This window comes from Ambystoma mexicanum, chromosome 9 (assembly GCF_040938575.1).
Source record: "Ambystoma mexicanum isolate Mex_15411 chromosome 9, UKY_AmexF1_1, whole genome shotgun sequence".
In the NCBI taxonomy this organism is placed as follows: Eukaryota; Metazoa; Chordata; class Amphibia; order Caudata; family Ambystomatidae; genus Ambystoma; species Ambystoma mexicanum.
The window spans coordinates 1,323,981,515-1,323,998,154 of NC_090931.1; the positions used below are offsets into that span (position 1 = coordinate 1,323,981,515).

General features: G+C 45.6%; 1 protein-coding gene across 35 annotated transcripts in view; it reads left to right on the top strand.

Moving 5' to 3' along the window:
* Positions 1–16,640, top strand: part of CLASP1 (cytoplasmic linker associated protein 1) — a 2,584,612-nt gene that overhangs the window by 532,324 nt on the left and 2,035,648 nt on the right. For all 35 annotated transcript variants that reach the window (XM_069616701.1, XM_069616702.1, XM_069616704.1 and 32 more), the window contains one exon: positions 886–1,044. In XM_069616701.1, the coding sequence (XP_069472802.1) occupies positions 886–1,044 (159 nt within the window). The remainder of the gene's footprint in view (positions 1–885; positions 1,045–16,640) is intronic.

A 16,640-nucleotide genomic window follows, 5' to 3' on the forward strand; every position in this document is an offset into this window, starting at 1 on the left:
TTCAAAAATAAAAACTTAAACAGACCCAAAACAAACATTAGAATACAGTGGCTCCACTGTATTCTTATGTTTGTTTTGGGTCTAAGTTTTTATTTTTGAACTCATATTGTTCCAATTAAATATTTATCTTATTTTTGGATTGAAGGGTCTAGTAAAATTGGTTTGAAGACCACTGGTTTAACCAGAGACACACTTGAGGCTTTTTAAACGGGTTTTAAGTACAGAGGCAGTGTGAGATGTGCGATCTACAATATGTTTCCAGTGGCAGCCAAGTCGAAAAGCCTTTATTGGGAGCTAGCTGTTTTGCTATAGGGCTGATGTACTCACTACTAATGTTCCTCTCTCCGTCTCCTGCTTTTGATGTAATCCGATGTTGAACACTGACGTTATCTGATGTTTCGTTTTTTTTTTTTTAGACATAATTTTTTATCTGAATTTCAAGCATTTTTTCAAAATGTAATGCCGAATGTTTTGCTAATGTAGAACATACACTTTGGATTGTAGAGCATTGTGTTCTTGGTAGGTCTTTACTTCTGCTTCTACCCGAAGAACCCATATGCCAATGTTTGTCACTCACTCACTCACTCACTCACTCACTCACTCACTCACTCACTCACTCACTCACTCACTCACTCACTCATATATTTAGGCCGCAGTTGGGACCATCATCTACTGCAAATTATTGAGCTCTAGTTTCCCCTTCCAAATATAACCTTTTGGATATTGTCTCCAAGATCCCAGTTTATCTTTAAGGCAGTTGCGGGTTACTTTGAACTGCTGCATTTATTTAATATTTTATATGTAAATTGTGGGCGAATGATCAACATTGGCATCATGGCTACGTTGTGCTTGTAGATGTTAAGTGTAAGTGTACTATCCCAACAGATAAAACGTTAGATGATGAAGACTCTGTGGATGGGAATAGGCCGTCTTCATCTGCCAGCTCCTCCATGTCTTCGAAGGCCACGCCTTGCCGGAAGACTGCACCCTTGCCGTCAGCTCGCAAACCTGGGACGACAACCTCCAATATTACTAAAAGCAGCGGTAAGTGTTAATAGAATTTTCATGTATGATTTGGTTGAAGGCTAATGAATGCATCTCATATTTATCTGGCCCATGCTCCTGAAATTGGAACAGACTGTTGCTAGGCCTGGCTTCAGTAGGTGATCAAAACTGTAATTACGAGCAGACCACTAAACTCTGTGTGTCCTCAAACTGTAAACGACTGCAGTTTAAATATGTAAAATTGAACAGTTTGCCATTTAGTACACATGTTGGTGTCTGTAATTTGGCCATGTGTAGAATGTGGTTGATCCCAATCTGCACTGCTTCTCCACATGCTAGAAATGCCCCATATCATATAAATGTTCTCCATGAGCTACTTAGCACAGACCTAACTTCAAGGAGTAGCAATCTGGAATACCGAAGAAAACGGCAGTGGCACAGGAGGGCAATGGCTTATCCTGTTTCCCCATCAAATGAACCAGTTGGTTGTAGTAAGGTAATCTCGCAAGGCTTACATTGTGTGAATTGTAAAACAAGATTCAGATATTATCAATTTTACCCCTGAAACAAATTGGTCTTGGTTTTTTTTGCTGTCCTATTTCCCAATGAAATATCCAATATAGCATTTTCATTAATTGTTTTAGTTTTACATTTTTTTTTTTAGGTCAGATCGAATATTGCAATTTATTTTGGTAGATCTGTAACACCTCGGACATCAGTGTTTAAATAAACAAGTTGAACACGTTCCTGGTAGTTTAATTATAATTTTTCATTGGGGTGTGGTTGCTGGTTATACTGTATACTTTCAAACCGTTGTAAAAAAAAGTTGCCAAAAGAATTTTAACACTGCTCTTTATGTGCCCTTTTCCTCTCACTACACTCATTACTAAATCTTCCCTGTCACTGCCCTGGATTACACCGCTCATCCACACCCTGAAAACAATAAGACTGCTACGGTCATCCCTCTCCTTAATCCTAGTCATAACTGTCCTGTCGATTTTCGCCCCGCCTGTCTCCTATCACACTATTCCAAAATCCTAGAGCATGTAGTAGTCAATAAACTGACAACCTCCGGGACCCTCTTCAATCTGGCATCCGACCTCTGCATTCTACAAAGACTGCTCTCCTCAATGGCAGCAACTTCGTCTCATCGTCTCGGCACCTTCCATCTATTCTTATTTTTCTCTACCTCTCTGCTTCCTTTGATACCGTTAACCATTCTGTCTTTCTCTCTACATTCTCTCCTTGGCATTCGAGATAAGACCCTTGCTTTGTTTCTTTCATAACTTGCCTCCAGACACTTTCAGGTATCCTGGAGCAGCCTTATCCCCCATTGACCCCCCTTACTCTTGGAATCCCTCAACGGGTCTGTCTTCGATCCACTTCTCTTCATTCTCGATACATAATCTTGGCGCCCTGATCTTCACGTATGGCTTTTTCTATGAGCTCAAATCTTCTCCTTTCACTCCTTCTCCAATAAGAAGTTATCAAAAATTTCAAACTGTCTCTCCACCATCAAATATTGGATGCAATCTCAATCGCTCATGCTCAATTCCACCAAGACTGAAGTGCTCTACTTCCCAGCCAAGCAGGCCATCTCTTCCTTGCCCCCCTCTTATTTCCTGGCTATTGTATTTTTATCAATTATTTTTTGTAATTTGTAAGGCGCCTATACAACAAATGGTATTTCAAGGCGCCACAAGACAAAAAAAGGGATGGGGGGGACAAAGGAGAAGGTGACCATTACGGTCCTACTAGGTCTTGTGACATTCGGATGGTGCAAGTGCTGTAACAAGAAGTGCGTGGATGAGGGGGTGAGGGTAAAGAGTACTGGTCTGCGCGAAATGCTAGGGTCCGAAGTGGAGAGAGTGCAAGTGAAACGGAGGGTGTAGGAAAGGGGGTGACTAGGGAGGAGGCCAGGAGGGCAAGTGCCAGGGATTGCAAGTGGTGAGGTTCCACATACTAAGTGCAAGGAGGGGGGGAATGATTGGGCAGGGAGGGGTGACTTGGTGCCCTATAGAACTGAGGGAAGCAGGTAGCCAGTCACTGTGGCAGATGGGGTGTTAGCAGGGGGAGAGGGAAGGAAGAAGAGAAAAGGAGGGTCTTGAGGAGCTTTCAGAACAAGGAGATCCGGCTCCAGCCTGAGGGGGCCAGGGGAGACCATTGCGGAGGAGAGCGATCTACCCATCACTCTGCTTAGAGAAGTGTCTGATCTACAGAGAGTTTGAGCTAGAAGATCAAAGGGTTCTAGTGTGGGGGTATTTAGTCAGAGTTGGATGTAGCAGGTTACCTGGCCCTCTTGTGAATGATGGAGGGTTTTGAACTTGATTCAACTGGAGCCAGTGGGGAGAGTTTAGGGCAGGAGATGGGCAGTCCCTGGACTTAACACCAAGGATAAGTCTCACAGTCCTATTCTGGATTAGTTGAAGGGAGGATAAAGGAAGATTGTCTGCAGAGCTTTGGTCCTCTCTAGGCTGGACTACTGCAACAGCCTCTTCCTCAGATTTTCTGGGGGGGAAGTGAGGAAAGGGAGAATGCCTCTGAGGAAGTGCAGTCGGTAGTGGGCTTGGCAAGGTCCGCAATGTGAGGAGAGAAGGACAGCGAGGAGTCAAAGATGACATCAAAGTTTTTTGCCTCACAAGAGGGTGAGGGGAGGGGGCCCATAGAGGACAACCAGAGGGGAGGAGGGAGATGGGGTCCCAGTGAGAAGGATCTGTCTTACTGGCATTAAGGCAGAGATAATCAGTGGCGCACCATGCCTGAATAGCAGTCAGTCGAGGATGAGAGAAGAGCAGACAGTAGAGGGAAGCTTGAAGGAGAGCTGCATGTTGTCTGCATACCACTGAAAGTGAGGAGAGAAGGAGGAGATCGGGTGGGCCAGAGGTGCAAGTTAAATGTTGAAGAGCCATGGCAAGAGGATGGAGCCTTGAGGGATGCCGCAGGTCAAGAGTATGATGGGGGAGAGAAAAGGGCCCAGTTGAACCTCGGAAGGTCGGTTGGTGAGGAATGAGGTCACCAGTCCAATGCCAGGCACGTGATGCCAAGGATGTCAGTCGATTTGTCAGGGTAGCAAGATTGACCTTCTAGAAGAAAGAAGATAGATACTGAAGGATAAGTACAGATGGAGAGTTGGACTCGAGATATGAGAGCAAGTCTTCACAGGTGTTCAGTAGAGCAGTTTCTGTATGTCTGGCTGCTCTGAAGCCAGACTGGCGGGCGTGGAGTCAACCAAAAGATTCAGTGTGTTGTATCAGTTGGAAAATGACCAGCTTCTCCAGGAGTTTGCCCAGGAAAGGGATAATGGAGATAGGGCAGTAGGTAGCTGGGCAGGAGGGGGTCGGCAGATGGCTTTTTGAGAGGATGGACAGGGCAGTACTTGAGGGGAGGCGGGAAGGAGTCAGTGGCAAAGGAGTGATTACAAGGCTGGCACATGGGAGGCAATGTTGTCCTTGTTAGTTCTGGAGGAGCAGGGGAGCACCTGTTTGGAGGAGACTTTCATAGAGAGGGCTTGTCTAGAGACCTCATCTGGTGGTATGGGCGAAAGAGGAGAGTAGGGAGTGGAGGGATGGGGGGGGCGTTAAGGTAGTCCCGAGAGCTGGGGAGGGAGAAGGAGTAGAGGGGAGTGAGGACATGATGCCCTGAGTTTTGGTTAGAAGTGGGAGGCCAGTGTAGTACAGAGGGTCAGCGATGGCACTGGAGAAGTAGTTTGCAGTAGGATTGGCGAGTTCCTTGCAGATTTTAAACAATTTGCCCATGTTAGTTTCCCCAGAGATGCAGGCTTGGATATGGGCCCTCTTCAAGCGCATGGAGAGTCTGTATTGCCTTTGGAGCAGGCTCTAGGACAGAGGATGTGCCAGATGCACTTCCGCGCAGCAACTCTGCACTTGGGTTTCAGAAAGGGAAGACCAGACACATACCAGGCGTTGAGTTTGGAGCCAGGCTTCAGGCAGATCCTCGTGATGAAAGTGGCGGCAAAAGCAGTAACTGACACTTGCTTCATCGGTTGAATGACTGAGAAGGAGATTGGCATTGCAGGCAGAGGCTTAGCTGGGTGACCCAAGAGATCCAGGTGAGGGGACAGGAGAGAAGTGTGAGAGGTTGGAGATGGGGATGGTGCATTAACAATTTCGTACCATTCCTACATTTCTTGGTGTGCTCGTCAGAACGCCGTGGGTCGGCAGTTGCTTTTGGAAGACTCACTGGTTCCTTCCAAAGTCTCCAATTCTGCTTGCGCCTCTCTGGTGTGGTTTCTTCACCCGCGTTCCTCTTTGGAGTGTGCAGATGTTCTTCCAGGGTCCTGCGCGGTTCTACAGTCACACAGCAGCTTTCTTTTTCGGCCCAGTCAGGAGAAAGTCTCTTTTCGAGCGGCCCAACATCCAGGAATTCCTGCACAGCTCCCAGCGTCTCCACGATCCACCTTGGTCGCATGCAGCGTTTCTCCTCCTGTCCCAACGGCCTACTTCTGTTGCACCACAGATGTATGCCGTTGGGACCTTGCGTGCCTTGTGTTCGTGAGCCTCAGCATGGGGTTCATAGTCTTCTCCTGCACTGCTCGATTCAATAGTGCGGATGCCATCTTTAAATGTCCCGCACACTGAAGACTTTTGAAAAACTAGTCTGCATGTTGTACTTGGAGCTCCTGTCACTTTGCACAAACTCACTCATCCTCTTCCTTGTCTCAGTACCTGGATGGTTACGGGAGTTTTGAGTCCATGGATGTCATTGGACTTTTTTTTTTTAACACTTTATTTAACAGGTCAGCAGGTTACAGCAGATAACAAGTTCACACATTTATATCACGTTTGCATTTATTCTTTGACATTATTTGCACGTTAACAATCCACTTTGTGTTACATCTTTGTTTTCCAATGAGGTAGTCTCCAAATGGGCCCGATAAATGTCCCTGGGTCTACTCGCTGCATGGACTGACCACGTATTCCTCTCCTCTATCTCACTCACATAAGTCATCGCTCTTAGCCATTCCTGGAAAGTTGGAGCCCTTCTGATTTTCCACTTCATCACTATACATTTTATAGCTAATATACATCCCATATTAAACAGTTTCTTAATGGATACCTTACCTATATCCCCTAGTAGATATTTCAATGGTGAAAGCAGACCCCAGTCATGTTGTATATTATCTCTGCCACCTCCCGCTAGAACTGTATTATATTCAGACAATTCTAGTACATGTGTTTTGAGTTCGCCCCATCATTTCCACATTTCATACACTCATCTAATGAACCAGGAAAGAATTGCGAGATCCTTGCCGGTGTATAGTGCATTGGTTTAGTATTTTGAACTGTATAAATCGTAGGCGAGCATTCAGGGAAAGCTCCTTTGTCAGTGAGCAGTATCTTTGCCATTTATTTTCATCAATGCTCATTGTTAAATCTCTTTTCCATTTAATTCTCGCTTTGTTCTGTTGTGGCTGGTCTGTCTGTATTGTCTTGTATTATCTGGAGACCAGTCCCCTTGGTATCATTACTGTAATAATAATTTCGGTGCACGTGCAGGCCTCAGGTTCCTGTGGGAATGAAGACCATCTACGGCCACTGCCACCCTTATGCGAAAATACTGCAAAAGTTTGACAGGGCTGTTCCCCAGCTTTTCTCTAAACCTCTCCCGGGTCACAAAAGTCCCTCCCAGAAAGAGGTCACCCAATCTCATGTCCCATCAGAGTCCCAAGTTTTCTGTATATCTGTGTCATATGTTGGGGGGGGAGCCCTGGCAATTCCATGATGTTTACTATTGTATGGTGTGTCTATATTCAGGTGTTTATACACCCGTTTTCATGCATTAACCTTCGTACACACTGAATCAAATACACATGAATCCTCATATCTGTCTTCCAAGATTACTGCACTAAGGTCCGTGTGGGCTGCTCCATATCGTTCCACTGCTATGTGGGTTGCTGCAGTGGCATGTGAATACCAATGACCTGCATATTGTGCTTGTGCCACTATGTAATACAATTCAAAGTCGGGGGCAGACAGTCCCCCTCGTTTGTATGATTCTGTCAGTCCCTCCAACTCATCCCAGGCACACCATTACCCCCCCCACTCACACATTGTAGCACCATGGATCGAAGTCTAAAAAATAATTGCAACCTGGCCATATCGGGATCGTGGAGAAGTAATACAGTAACTTGGGTACCACTATCATTTTCAAAAGGGATAGCCTGCCATATAAGGACATCGGGAGTCTGGTCCATGCTGTCAATTTTGTTGTTAACCCACTCAGGTAAGTTTCATGATTATCTTCGTAGAGTGTCTGTTGCTTGCGGGAGACTATCACAACCAGGTATTTAAGCTTAGTCGGGGCCCATACGAATCCCAACAAATTGGCAGGTTAGTTTGTGTTCTTGGTTAACGGGAATAGTTCAGATTTTGCGTTATTCATTTTATATCCCGAGTGTTGTGAATGTAGCTACCTCTTCCATAATTGGTCTAAGATTTTCTTTGGGGTTCCGGGGTACCTTTCAATACCAAGACCATCTGGGCCAGGGGCCTTGCCTGAAGCCAATGAGTTTATGGACTCTTCAATTTCTTAACTCAATCGGTTTGTTAATTTCCTCTTATGTTTGTCGGAAGACCTATAGGGGAGCCCTCCTCTAGATATTCTATCTCTTGACCCGTACACATGCTGGCATTGTTATGTCGTGCTATATAATATTTATGGAACTCTGTTTATTGCCTCAGCAGTCGTTAACGTCTGGCCTGAGGTCCCTACAATTCCAGTGATAATTTGTACCACTCTCTCGCCCCTTATCACTCTCGCTAGTAATTTCCCTGGTCGATCCCTCCTTCGTACCTGTGGGCCTGGGTTGGCATAGTCGTATATTTCACTTCCTGCTCTGCCAGTTCTCGGAATTTCATCAGGTTTCCTTTGATAATCCACAGTAGAGCTCTATCCTTAGTCGTGCCATATTGATTCTCTAGATTTCGCAATGCCTTCTCAGTTTCCCATATTTCTCGCCTTGTTTCTTTCAATACACCGGTGGTGGTGGAGATCATGGTACCCTGTAGCCATACTTTAAACGTTTCTCATATCGTGGCATACCCTGGGATGTGAGTAACACAAAAAGGATGGACATTTGCCAACTGGGTAACAATTTCGATGAATAACAGAGGTCTGGTATGTTTTCCAAGGTCAGGAAATTAACCTGTTCTTTAACATAAAATCACCGGGGTTCAGGGCACAATTTAATGTTCCTGAAGATCGGAACTACTGTAGGTTTTAACGCCCACAGAAGCAAGGCTGTGTAGGAGGACAGAAAAGGGAAAGATTTGAATTCTAATTATCCCTTCCTGGTGAACTCCTGTCCCTGTGTAGCGCTGCTGGGCCGCCTACAAACAGGGGGATAGAAAAAGAAAAACTAAATACTTCTAAATGTAATTAACCATTCAGCCTTGCACAAAAGTGCCCTATCGCCCCTCTCTCCCCCCCTATGTATGTGCATGGGGAGAGACAAGTACCAAGTGTAAAACCAGTGTTGAATGATGGGGAGTGTCAACATCCATTGGGTTTTGAACAATTTTATTTGCCCACGGACTATGAATCGCCCCTCATCCACTGTAGTTTTAAAAACAAGGAATATCACAAGGACAGGTGGACATCACTCTGAGCTTGTGTCTAAACCAACAACACTTACAACATTCTCCAATTTGTCTTTTACAGGAATTTACTGTTAATCCAACAAGTGGAGAACGGTAAAAAATCGCTCAAAAATAGAGAAGTGAACTGTGGTATCTATCTTCTGTAGCGATTACCGTCTACCAGTTTCAGCGGCTCATATTTATTGCGGTCGCTTTCTTCAGGACAGTCTTTTTCTGTGTTAGACACCTCTAGGGGTAAATAATTACTATTGAACCCCAATGGTGAATTCTGGTACGAGGAAAGTGATTAATACTTTACCACCTCTTTCTTGTGGCAGAGCTGGACCAGACCGGTGACCTGTGTGGAAAAACAGGAACATAGTCACCACACGTCTCCAAAAGTTATTCATCGCCAATGAATGGCTTTTAGGGTTGGTAATTTGTTATTACCAAGCCTACTTTCGAACGCACTACGTCGAGCGCGATATGAAGTATCTCTTTTAGCAATAGTGTAGATTTCAGTTTGAGAGAATGAGCTAAAGCCCGTTGTTACACCCTAAAACGCCGACTGGGCCATGTTGGCTGTGAAGTTGTTCTATAATCTGTGACAGTCTCTCTAGCCCCCTGCATAGATATTATATATTGTGCAGCATGGCAAGGTGATGTAAACCAGGTTCAGTGTTTAGCTACTGACCTGGATCTGGGCCAGTTCGAGTGTCGTGCTTGTTTTTCTGGGTGCCGATCGATAGTTCACTCCAAGGATCCACTGTACTTGTAGAATTCCTGGGGCAAAACCAACAAACCATGCACAGGGTATTTCAGTCCAGCCGTTCGTTCGGAGGAAGAGGGCCATGTCTCAGAGGCACTTCAAAGTGCTTTCTTAGTTAATATGTGTCTGGGACACCTCAGGCTGCTAACTTGACCGCACTCATTGTTAAGGCGCACACAGAGTGCTTTTAGTTGTTCTTACCTTGCTGCAAAGTCGGCTCTGCTCTGGAGGTGTTCTCTCCCTCCTGAAAACAAGTTGCCGGGGTTGTGGCAGACTATTCATTAGCCCGTCGCGGGTCACGCGGTATCCGGGGACTGCGTCGCGTCCGCGGCGTGTGTTGTCTCCAGTACCGCCCACCCGGAAGTCAGGCACACGGCAGGTATACTTGGGTGAGCACATCCCTGGGATGTGACCAGTGAGTCATCTTGCAGCACCACCTGGAACATCCTCCACATAGGACGGGGTTGTGATATTTTCTTCATTATCAAATACATCTCCACTGGTGAGTGGTCTGCGAGCGTGTGTGGCAGGATTTTGCTGCCCTGCTGCCTATATGCCAACTCAGCTGAGATAAGCCACAAATCTATTCGGGACATTGCATCATGTACAGTTGAATAGTATGTATATTCAGCTTGGTTTGGGTGCTCATTCCTCAATACATCAATAACCCTAGTTGGTCCATTATCTGTCTGCTCATCTGGGCAGCATTAGGGAGTTTTTGTTGCATAGTGTTTGTTGCATCTTTTACCATGTCTAGAACCGTATTCAAATCCCCACCCCATATGATGGGAACCTCTGCTGCTCTTGTTAAATATTCAGCTATACTGTTATAGAAACTTGGGTCGTCTATATTGGGCCCCTAAGAATATATCAATATAACCTTTCCCCAGGTAACTCTCCTGCTACTATTAAGTATGGACCGTCCGGGTCTATTTGAATTTTTTGGGACCAGAAAAGCAGTGAATGGTTGACAGGTGTCCCCCCTCTGGCCTGAGACGCTTAAGAGGTGTAAAATCTGTCGTCCCTATTTAGGGGCAAACGTTTCGTGTAGTGGCCCCCCAGTGATGTGTTTCTTGAAACATCATAATTTGGGGTCAGTGGCGTTCAATGTATGCCAGTATCTTTCTGTCTTTAATGGGGCTATTTATGCCTCTTGCATTCCATGATAGCAGACCTATTGATTCGCCAATTTGTCGTATAGCCATTTGTCCATGTTAGTGTGTTTTTTAAAGTACAGTTTGTTTGTGTGACCTAGCATCGGTCTGCAACCATGTCGGCCAACCTTCTTTTTTAACTTTAAACATCCCAGCCATCATGCCCCACCTGTGGTGCCCCTGTTGCCCCCCCCCTCACCCCCTACTCGATGATGTACCCCTTTGTTAGGCAGAAACCTGTGCAGTTCCCTTAGGGACCACTGCAAAAGATTTAGGACTACAGGTGGTTGGCAGTAAACCCTATTGGTAGCAGTCTGTACCACCCAGATTTACCTGGTAGCTGTGGCTGAGCAGTCAGGCCTCTCTCAAGATGAGTTAGGCAGTATATAGAGTATACACAATAGGTACAGAGATACAGTAGCACAAGCAAACACTGACCAGAGCTTTGGTGTAAAAAGTATATAATTATTTATTTAAAGACACACTTGTAAATTACACTAGCACAAAGAGGTAAATAAATTCAACACACAGTCACTATTATATATATACAACCCTAATTACTTATTAGACAAGTCTTAATGAGAAACACCACTTATTTTCAGACAGAGGTGAGCGCTTAACATAAGATGGCACTCTAAGTTATTAAAAAGGGTGGGAAAAAGGCAGGGTTAGGAAAGCACACTAATTTCAATACTTTTCGAAGAACAGTGAGGCAAACGTGGGGCCACGTTTATTTTATTTGCACCTTTTGTCATATCGTGCCTCCAATCCCCAACTCTTGTGGCGTTGTTGCTGATAGCTGTGTGCCACTTGATCCAATTACACACTCCTGTCACTGTGGTCAGGGAAGGCTCCGTTTTGTTTATCATCACCGGTGCAGATGATGCGTGGCTTGCGCATTAGCAGACTGGTATCTAATCCCTTTTGTCTAATCCCTTATCCGGTGCTCGGTTTTTGCCGTGCCCCACCGGTTCCCCCTCTCTGCATTTTGACGAGTATCTGGGAAGCCATTACCCTGTCTGGTGATATTTATCAGGTGGTATGAAGTATGTGACTCACCATGGTTTGTTTGCTACAATCTTGGTGCCTCCCCACGTCATCCGGTGCCGGGTTTGGATGCAGTCGTGGCCTTATTTTGCACTGCGTTTTACAGATAAAGGGAAGTGTGGTGCAGCGGGCGGGTGCTTCTCCGGAGCCCAGGGAGTCGCTGGCCATTCTCAGTTGGTCTGCACCCTCACGTGCCTTGTTGCGTCACCTCCTGTTTTCACTTCCGTGTGGGGCCTGGTTCCCCACTCCTCCTCGTTGGAGGTTTTAAACCAGTGTAGGGCACTTGGGTCTGCGCCGGCCTGCCAACGGGATGATTAGGCCCCTTATATGCAGGAGGCTTTCAGTTCTGTGGTGAGGGCTGTGGCACCCTTTCCTGCGCTGTCCCCCAGGGTCCCCAGCTGGTGTGCCCCCTCAACAGCGCTTTGTACCTCGTCAGGTTGGTGGTGTTATACTGGGATATTGGAGGGGAGAGGGGGTCCTATGGTGTTGCGCCGTCACTCCTGCATGTTGGTGTATTCTCCAGTCTCTTACCATCAAGACAGATCTGGGTGATCTCCGGTATTCACTTTGCCAGATTGGCGGGGGACAGCCTCTGACGCAGCGTGCCTCAGTGCCAATCTACTTATTGGTTTCACTCGCAAGGGTCCTACTTGGGTCACGGCACCGAGTTCGCAGGCACCGCAGTCAGTAGAGAGCTCCTCCCAACTGCTCAAGGATTTCTTTCATCGCAGTTTCTCAGCTCCAGTGCTACGATTTTGGATGACCCTCAGCATACAAATTCCCCATTGTCTTCGCTGCAACAATATCTAATTGTTGGTCCTGTAATTGGCACTCAGCAGGATATTGCCGGGGCCGGAGCTACGCTCAGGCAACCATGCCTTCACACTGCTCAACAGCACCCCCATCATTGGACTTTTAACTCGTAGATGGTTTTTCTCATAGATTTCACATAAAGGCACATCAGAAACGAAAGGTTTTGTGCGAGTTGTGAGTTTTTGTGCCCAAGTTGAGGGCCTGACTAGAGTGGTGTAGAGTAGAGGTTTCTTGACTTCCTTTGCAAGGGGGAACCATTATTGGACAATAGACCGTTAAGGTCTTAGGTGTCAGAGGATCTTCCTCATGAGAAAGGGTGGGGGTGAGGGGGATACTGTGTATTATCCAATGAAGTCATGACATCTCCCTGGTAGTTGTTTCCTTCCATGTGATCCTCCCTCATATAGCCACACCCAGGGTCAGAACCATGTAGTGGCTGCCGTCCCCTGGGAGAATCCTTGACTCAATCACATAATCCTAAATCCAAATCCTATTCCACTAACTGTCCCTACCACTTAAGAAAACTTAACAGAAAGGAGGTCGGAGCAATAGCCTCTGTCCTTCTGCCTGGCCCTATCCCTTTGATCTCTTTCCAACAGGTTTTAAAGGTTTGTCAAATGTACTGTAATACAGTTAAAAAAAAAAAAAAAAAAATCAGCAGGTTCTGTATGCCAAATCTCAATTCGATACCAATCTCTCGCTCACAGAGGGTTTCCTAATAAGATTTCACCATTTTCGACTTGGTGGTGGGCAGTGCTCTGGGTTTATCCTCAAGTATTGGAACGCTCTAGGTTCTCTCTCCAGTTTTGTTTGTTATAGTTTGTGGTTCTTGGACTTCCCAAAGTTGTCTGGCTCTTGGGCAGGCTTACTATGGCTTGGTGGGTCATCTGCCTGTTTGGGTTTTCTGAGTTCCCATATCCGTTGTAGCTTTCCCAGCCCGTCTGTTTCGGTTTTTCAGGGCTCTCCGAAGCCCTTTGGCCCTCTAATCGGCTTCCTTTATCTCTATTTGGGTTTATCTGGCTCCTTTAACCCTTGTGGCCTTCCCAGCCTTGGTTAATACTGTTTGCCCATCTCCACAGTGTTACTTCTTTGGGAGTGTTTGCTTGCCTTCCGTCGCTCAGCAGCTCGTTAATTTCTTGTGCAGAGCTTGGGAATCTGGTCTCGCCACTGCAGTCTGGTCTCTGCACCACTTAAAAGTTCCAGCACAGGTTTCACCACCACCAAATGGCGAGACAGTTGCTTTACTGTCCCCATCTCCTCTTTGACCAAGGCCTCTTTGCCGGTTAGGACGCCAGATTGCCTGTAACTCATGAGCGTTGTTCACTCCGCGCTAGTGCTGGCTCTGTGGTCTTGCGTGGCTCGACCCCATTCAGGACGTGTCCCCATGAGACTTTCCTTTGCGAGACTTTCCCCTCTTTCCCCTCTTTCCCCTCTTTCCCCTCTTTCCCCTCTTTCCCCTCTTTCCCCTCTTTCCCCTCTTTCCCCTCTTTCCCCTCTTTCCCCTCTTTCCCCTCTTTCCCCTCTTTCCCCTCTTTCCCCTCTTTCCCCTCTTTCCCCTCTTTCCCCTCTTTCCCCTCTTTCCCCTCTTTCCCCTCTTTCCCCTCTTTCCCCTCTTTCCCCTCTTTCCCCTCTTTCCCCTCTTTCCCCTCTTTCCCCTCTTTTCCCTCTTTTCCCTCTTTTCCCTCTTTTCCCTCTTTTCCCTCTTTTCCCTCTTTTCCCTCTTTTCCCTCTTTTCCCTCTTTTCCCTCTTTTCCCTCTTTTCCCTCTTTTCCCTCTTTTCCCTCTTTTCCCTCTTTTCCCTCTTTTCCCTCTTTTCCCTCTTTTCCCTCTTTTCCCTCTTTTCCCTCTTTTCCCTCTTTTCCCTCTTTTCCCTCTTTTCCCTCTTTTCCCTCTTTTCCCTCTTTTCCCTCTTTTCCCTCTTCTGCCGAGGCGCCTCTCTTCTAGATTAAAAGTTCCTTGTGTTTTTATGTACGTCATCACAAACAAAATGGGTATGTCGTTCTTCTTTGACACTGGTGTTCAGGTGGGCTACAGCATTAGCTGAAGCCAAAGAGATTAAAGAAATTTCACTATTCAGTGAATCCCAAACAGGGTTAAGTCTTTGTGATTCTCATACTGGTGAATAATGTGTTCTGGTCCAGGAGTTCCATACCGGAATGGGAGTCCTTGACACCCAGAGAGGAGTCACACGTGAGGCCCCATCTGCCCAGACCCCTAGGTAGGTTCTTGCCGAATGGGCTCACCTCCCTAGCCCCAAAGGAGGTGTCTCCCCTCTGAGGAGAATGGATGAAGTTCATATTCTTCACACGTCACATAATATTTAGGCTATAAATGAGAGTTCAGATTACGTCACATTAAAGCATCTCACTTTGTATTACTCTTGGAATGCTTCTGGTAATTGATATCACTTTGAATTGCATTGGATTACATCAAATTACTTTTGATTACTTTTTTCAGTGCATCATCTGGGTTAGCAGGTCTCTACCACGGGGCAAGGAAATTATGCCATGCCAGTTTTCTAACCCATCACATCCTAACAGAACAGAGAATAACATCTAATTTACAGGTTAGACTTACAAACATTGTGTTGTCTTCTGTGCTTGTTTCTGCAAAAACAATGTTTAAATACATCCAGATCTTTTCACCTCAAATTGGGCATGTGAATGTAGAAACTTGCAACTCATTACCAAATTGTCCAATAGAAAACCTAGCAGCAAAGATATGGTGACTTGCTTTTTTCCACACAACTGTGCAGAAATCACCAGAGAATGTGGCACGCTATTACAGTAAAAAAAAGAATTCGTCCTCCTAGATCCCCTCCACCTCTCCTACCTTAGCCATCCCCCACCGCCCGGGCACATTAACCTGTAGGTTTTTATAGAGTTTTGCACAAATTAACTTTATGTAGCAAAGTCATTGTAATGCATTTTGTCGGTTAGTGTAACAATGAGCTTCCCATTGGTGCATCCTCTGGACGTGCAAGGAATGCCTTTGGAGCACCTTTCAAGACCTGGACAATATCACTCTATATACCCACGTAACATAGCCACCACATCGAGCAGGTCTTTTACATGTAATAGTCTGATCTGGCATCTAGTACCCATGTGACCCTTGTTCCTGGTCTCGGGTGGCGTGGATCGACTTCATTGAGGACACTGAGCCGTGAAAGTGGGTTTACCTGCATCCTGGACAGAGCTTCATGTAACATTTGCGCAACCTTACAGACTCCCTTGTGAGTACCAACTAATGCGCTACCTTGCGCACAACCTCCCTAAATATGGCTGTGGGTCTTACATCATCTTGTATCATGGCTGCTGCTTTGCTTGGTCCATGGCTTGTCTAAATACATTGCTCATTGCTGATCTAAAATGCTGCCATCTTCTTAAATACTTTAGTATTGTATGCTACAATGCTATAGTTGAAAGGCGTTCTTGGTTAACACGTTTGTATTACACCAGGAACAGCTGAATAGGTGCCATTAACCTTTTACATTTTCAGATTATTGGTTTTGCTGGCAAAAATGGCTGTTCAAAATCCCTTTCATTTCACACGGTTATATTTAACAAAGGATATGCCATTTGTTGTTACCAGTGTCCAAGTCGGTATCCCTACACAAATGCCAGAAACAAGTGCTAAGCCCACATATGCCATCTTGCATTTATTTTCCCGTCATAGTGCTGTCTAGCGAGCCCTCTTTAGTTAATTTGCTTTCATAGCACGCTAAACCCGGAGGTATCTAGGCGCTTAACTTGGTGGACAACAAATGTTGTGGCATTTAGATTACATGAACAGTGTTCTAACATCTATACAGATATGGATACAGATTTTTAATTTACAAGATTGGCTGTTTAGTTAACAATTGTCAGAAGAAACAGTCAAAAGTAGTTGACTATGTACAATGTGGTAAATATGAGGCGAGTTTAATCATTGGGGGATTTGTGAGAAGAGCCAGGATTTGACTTTGTATCGGAAGGCCGGTTAAAGGAATAGTGTGCTCAAAATTGTTTTGGTCTTAAAACGCATGGGCAATAATAAATATACAATAAGCATCTTTTTATTGAACGTTCCTATGTAAAATTTTACACATGTTTAAACCCCTTTAAAATCGAGCACTAGGAGGCGTCTGTTTTGTGAAATGGGCGAACCTCCTGTGCTCGAGTTAATCTCTGCCCTCGCTGCACTAATGAAGCAGAAGCCACTTGCTGGTAGCTTTTTTATTACAGCAGCGGCTTTTGCTTCACAAAGCAGAGAAGT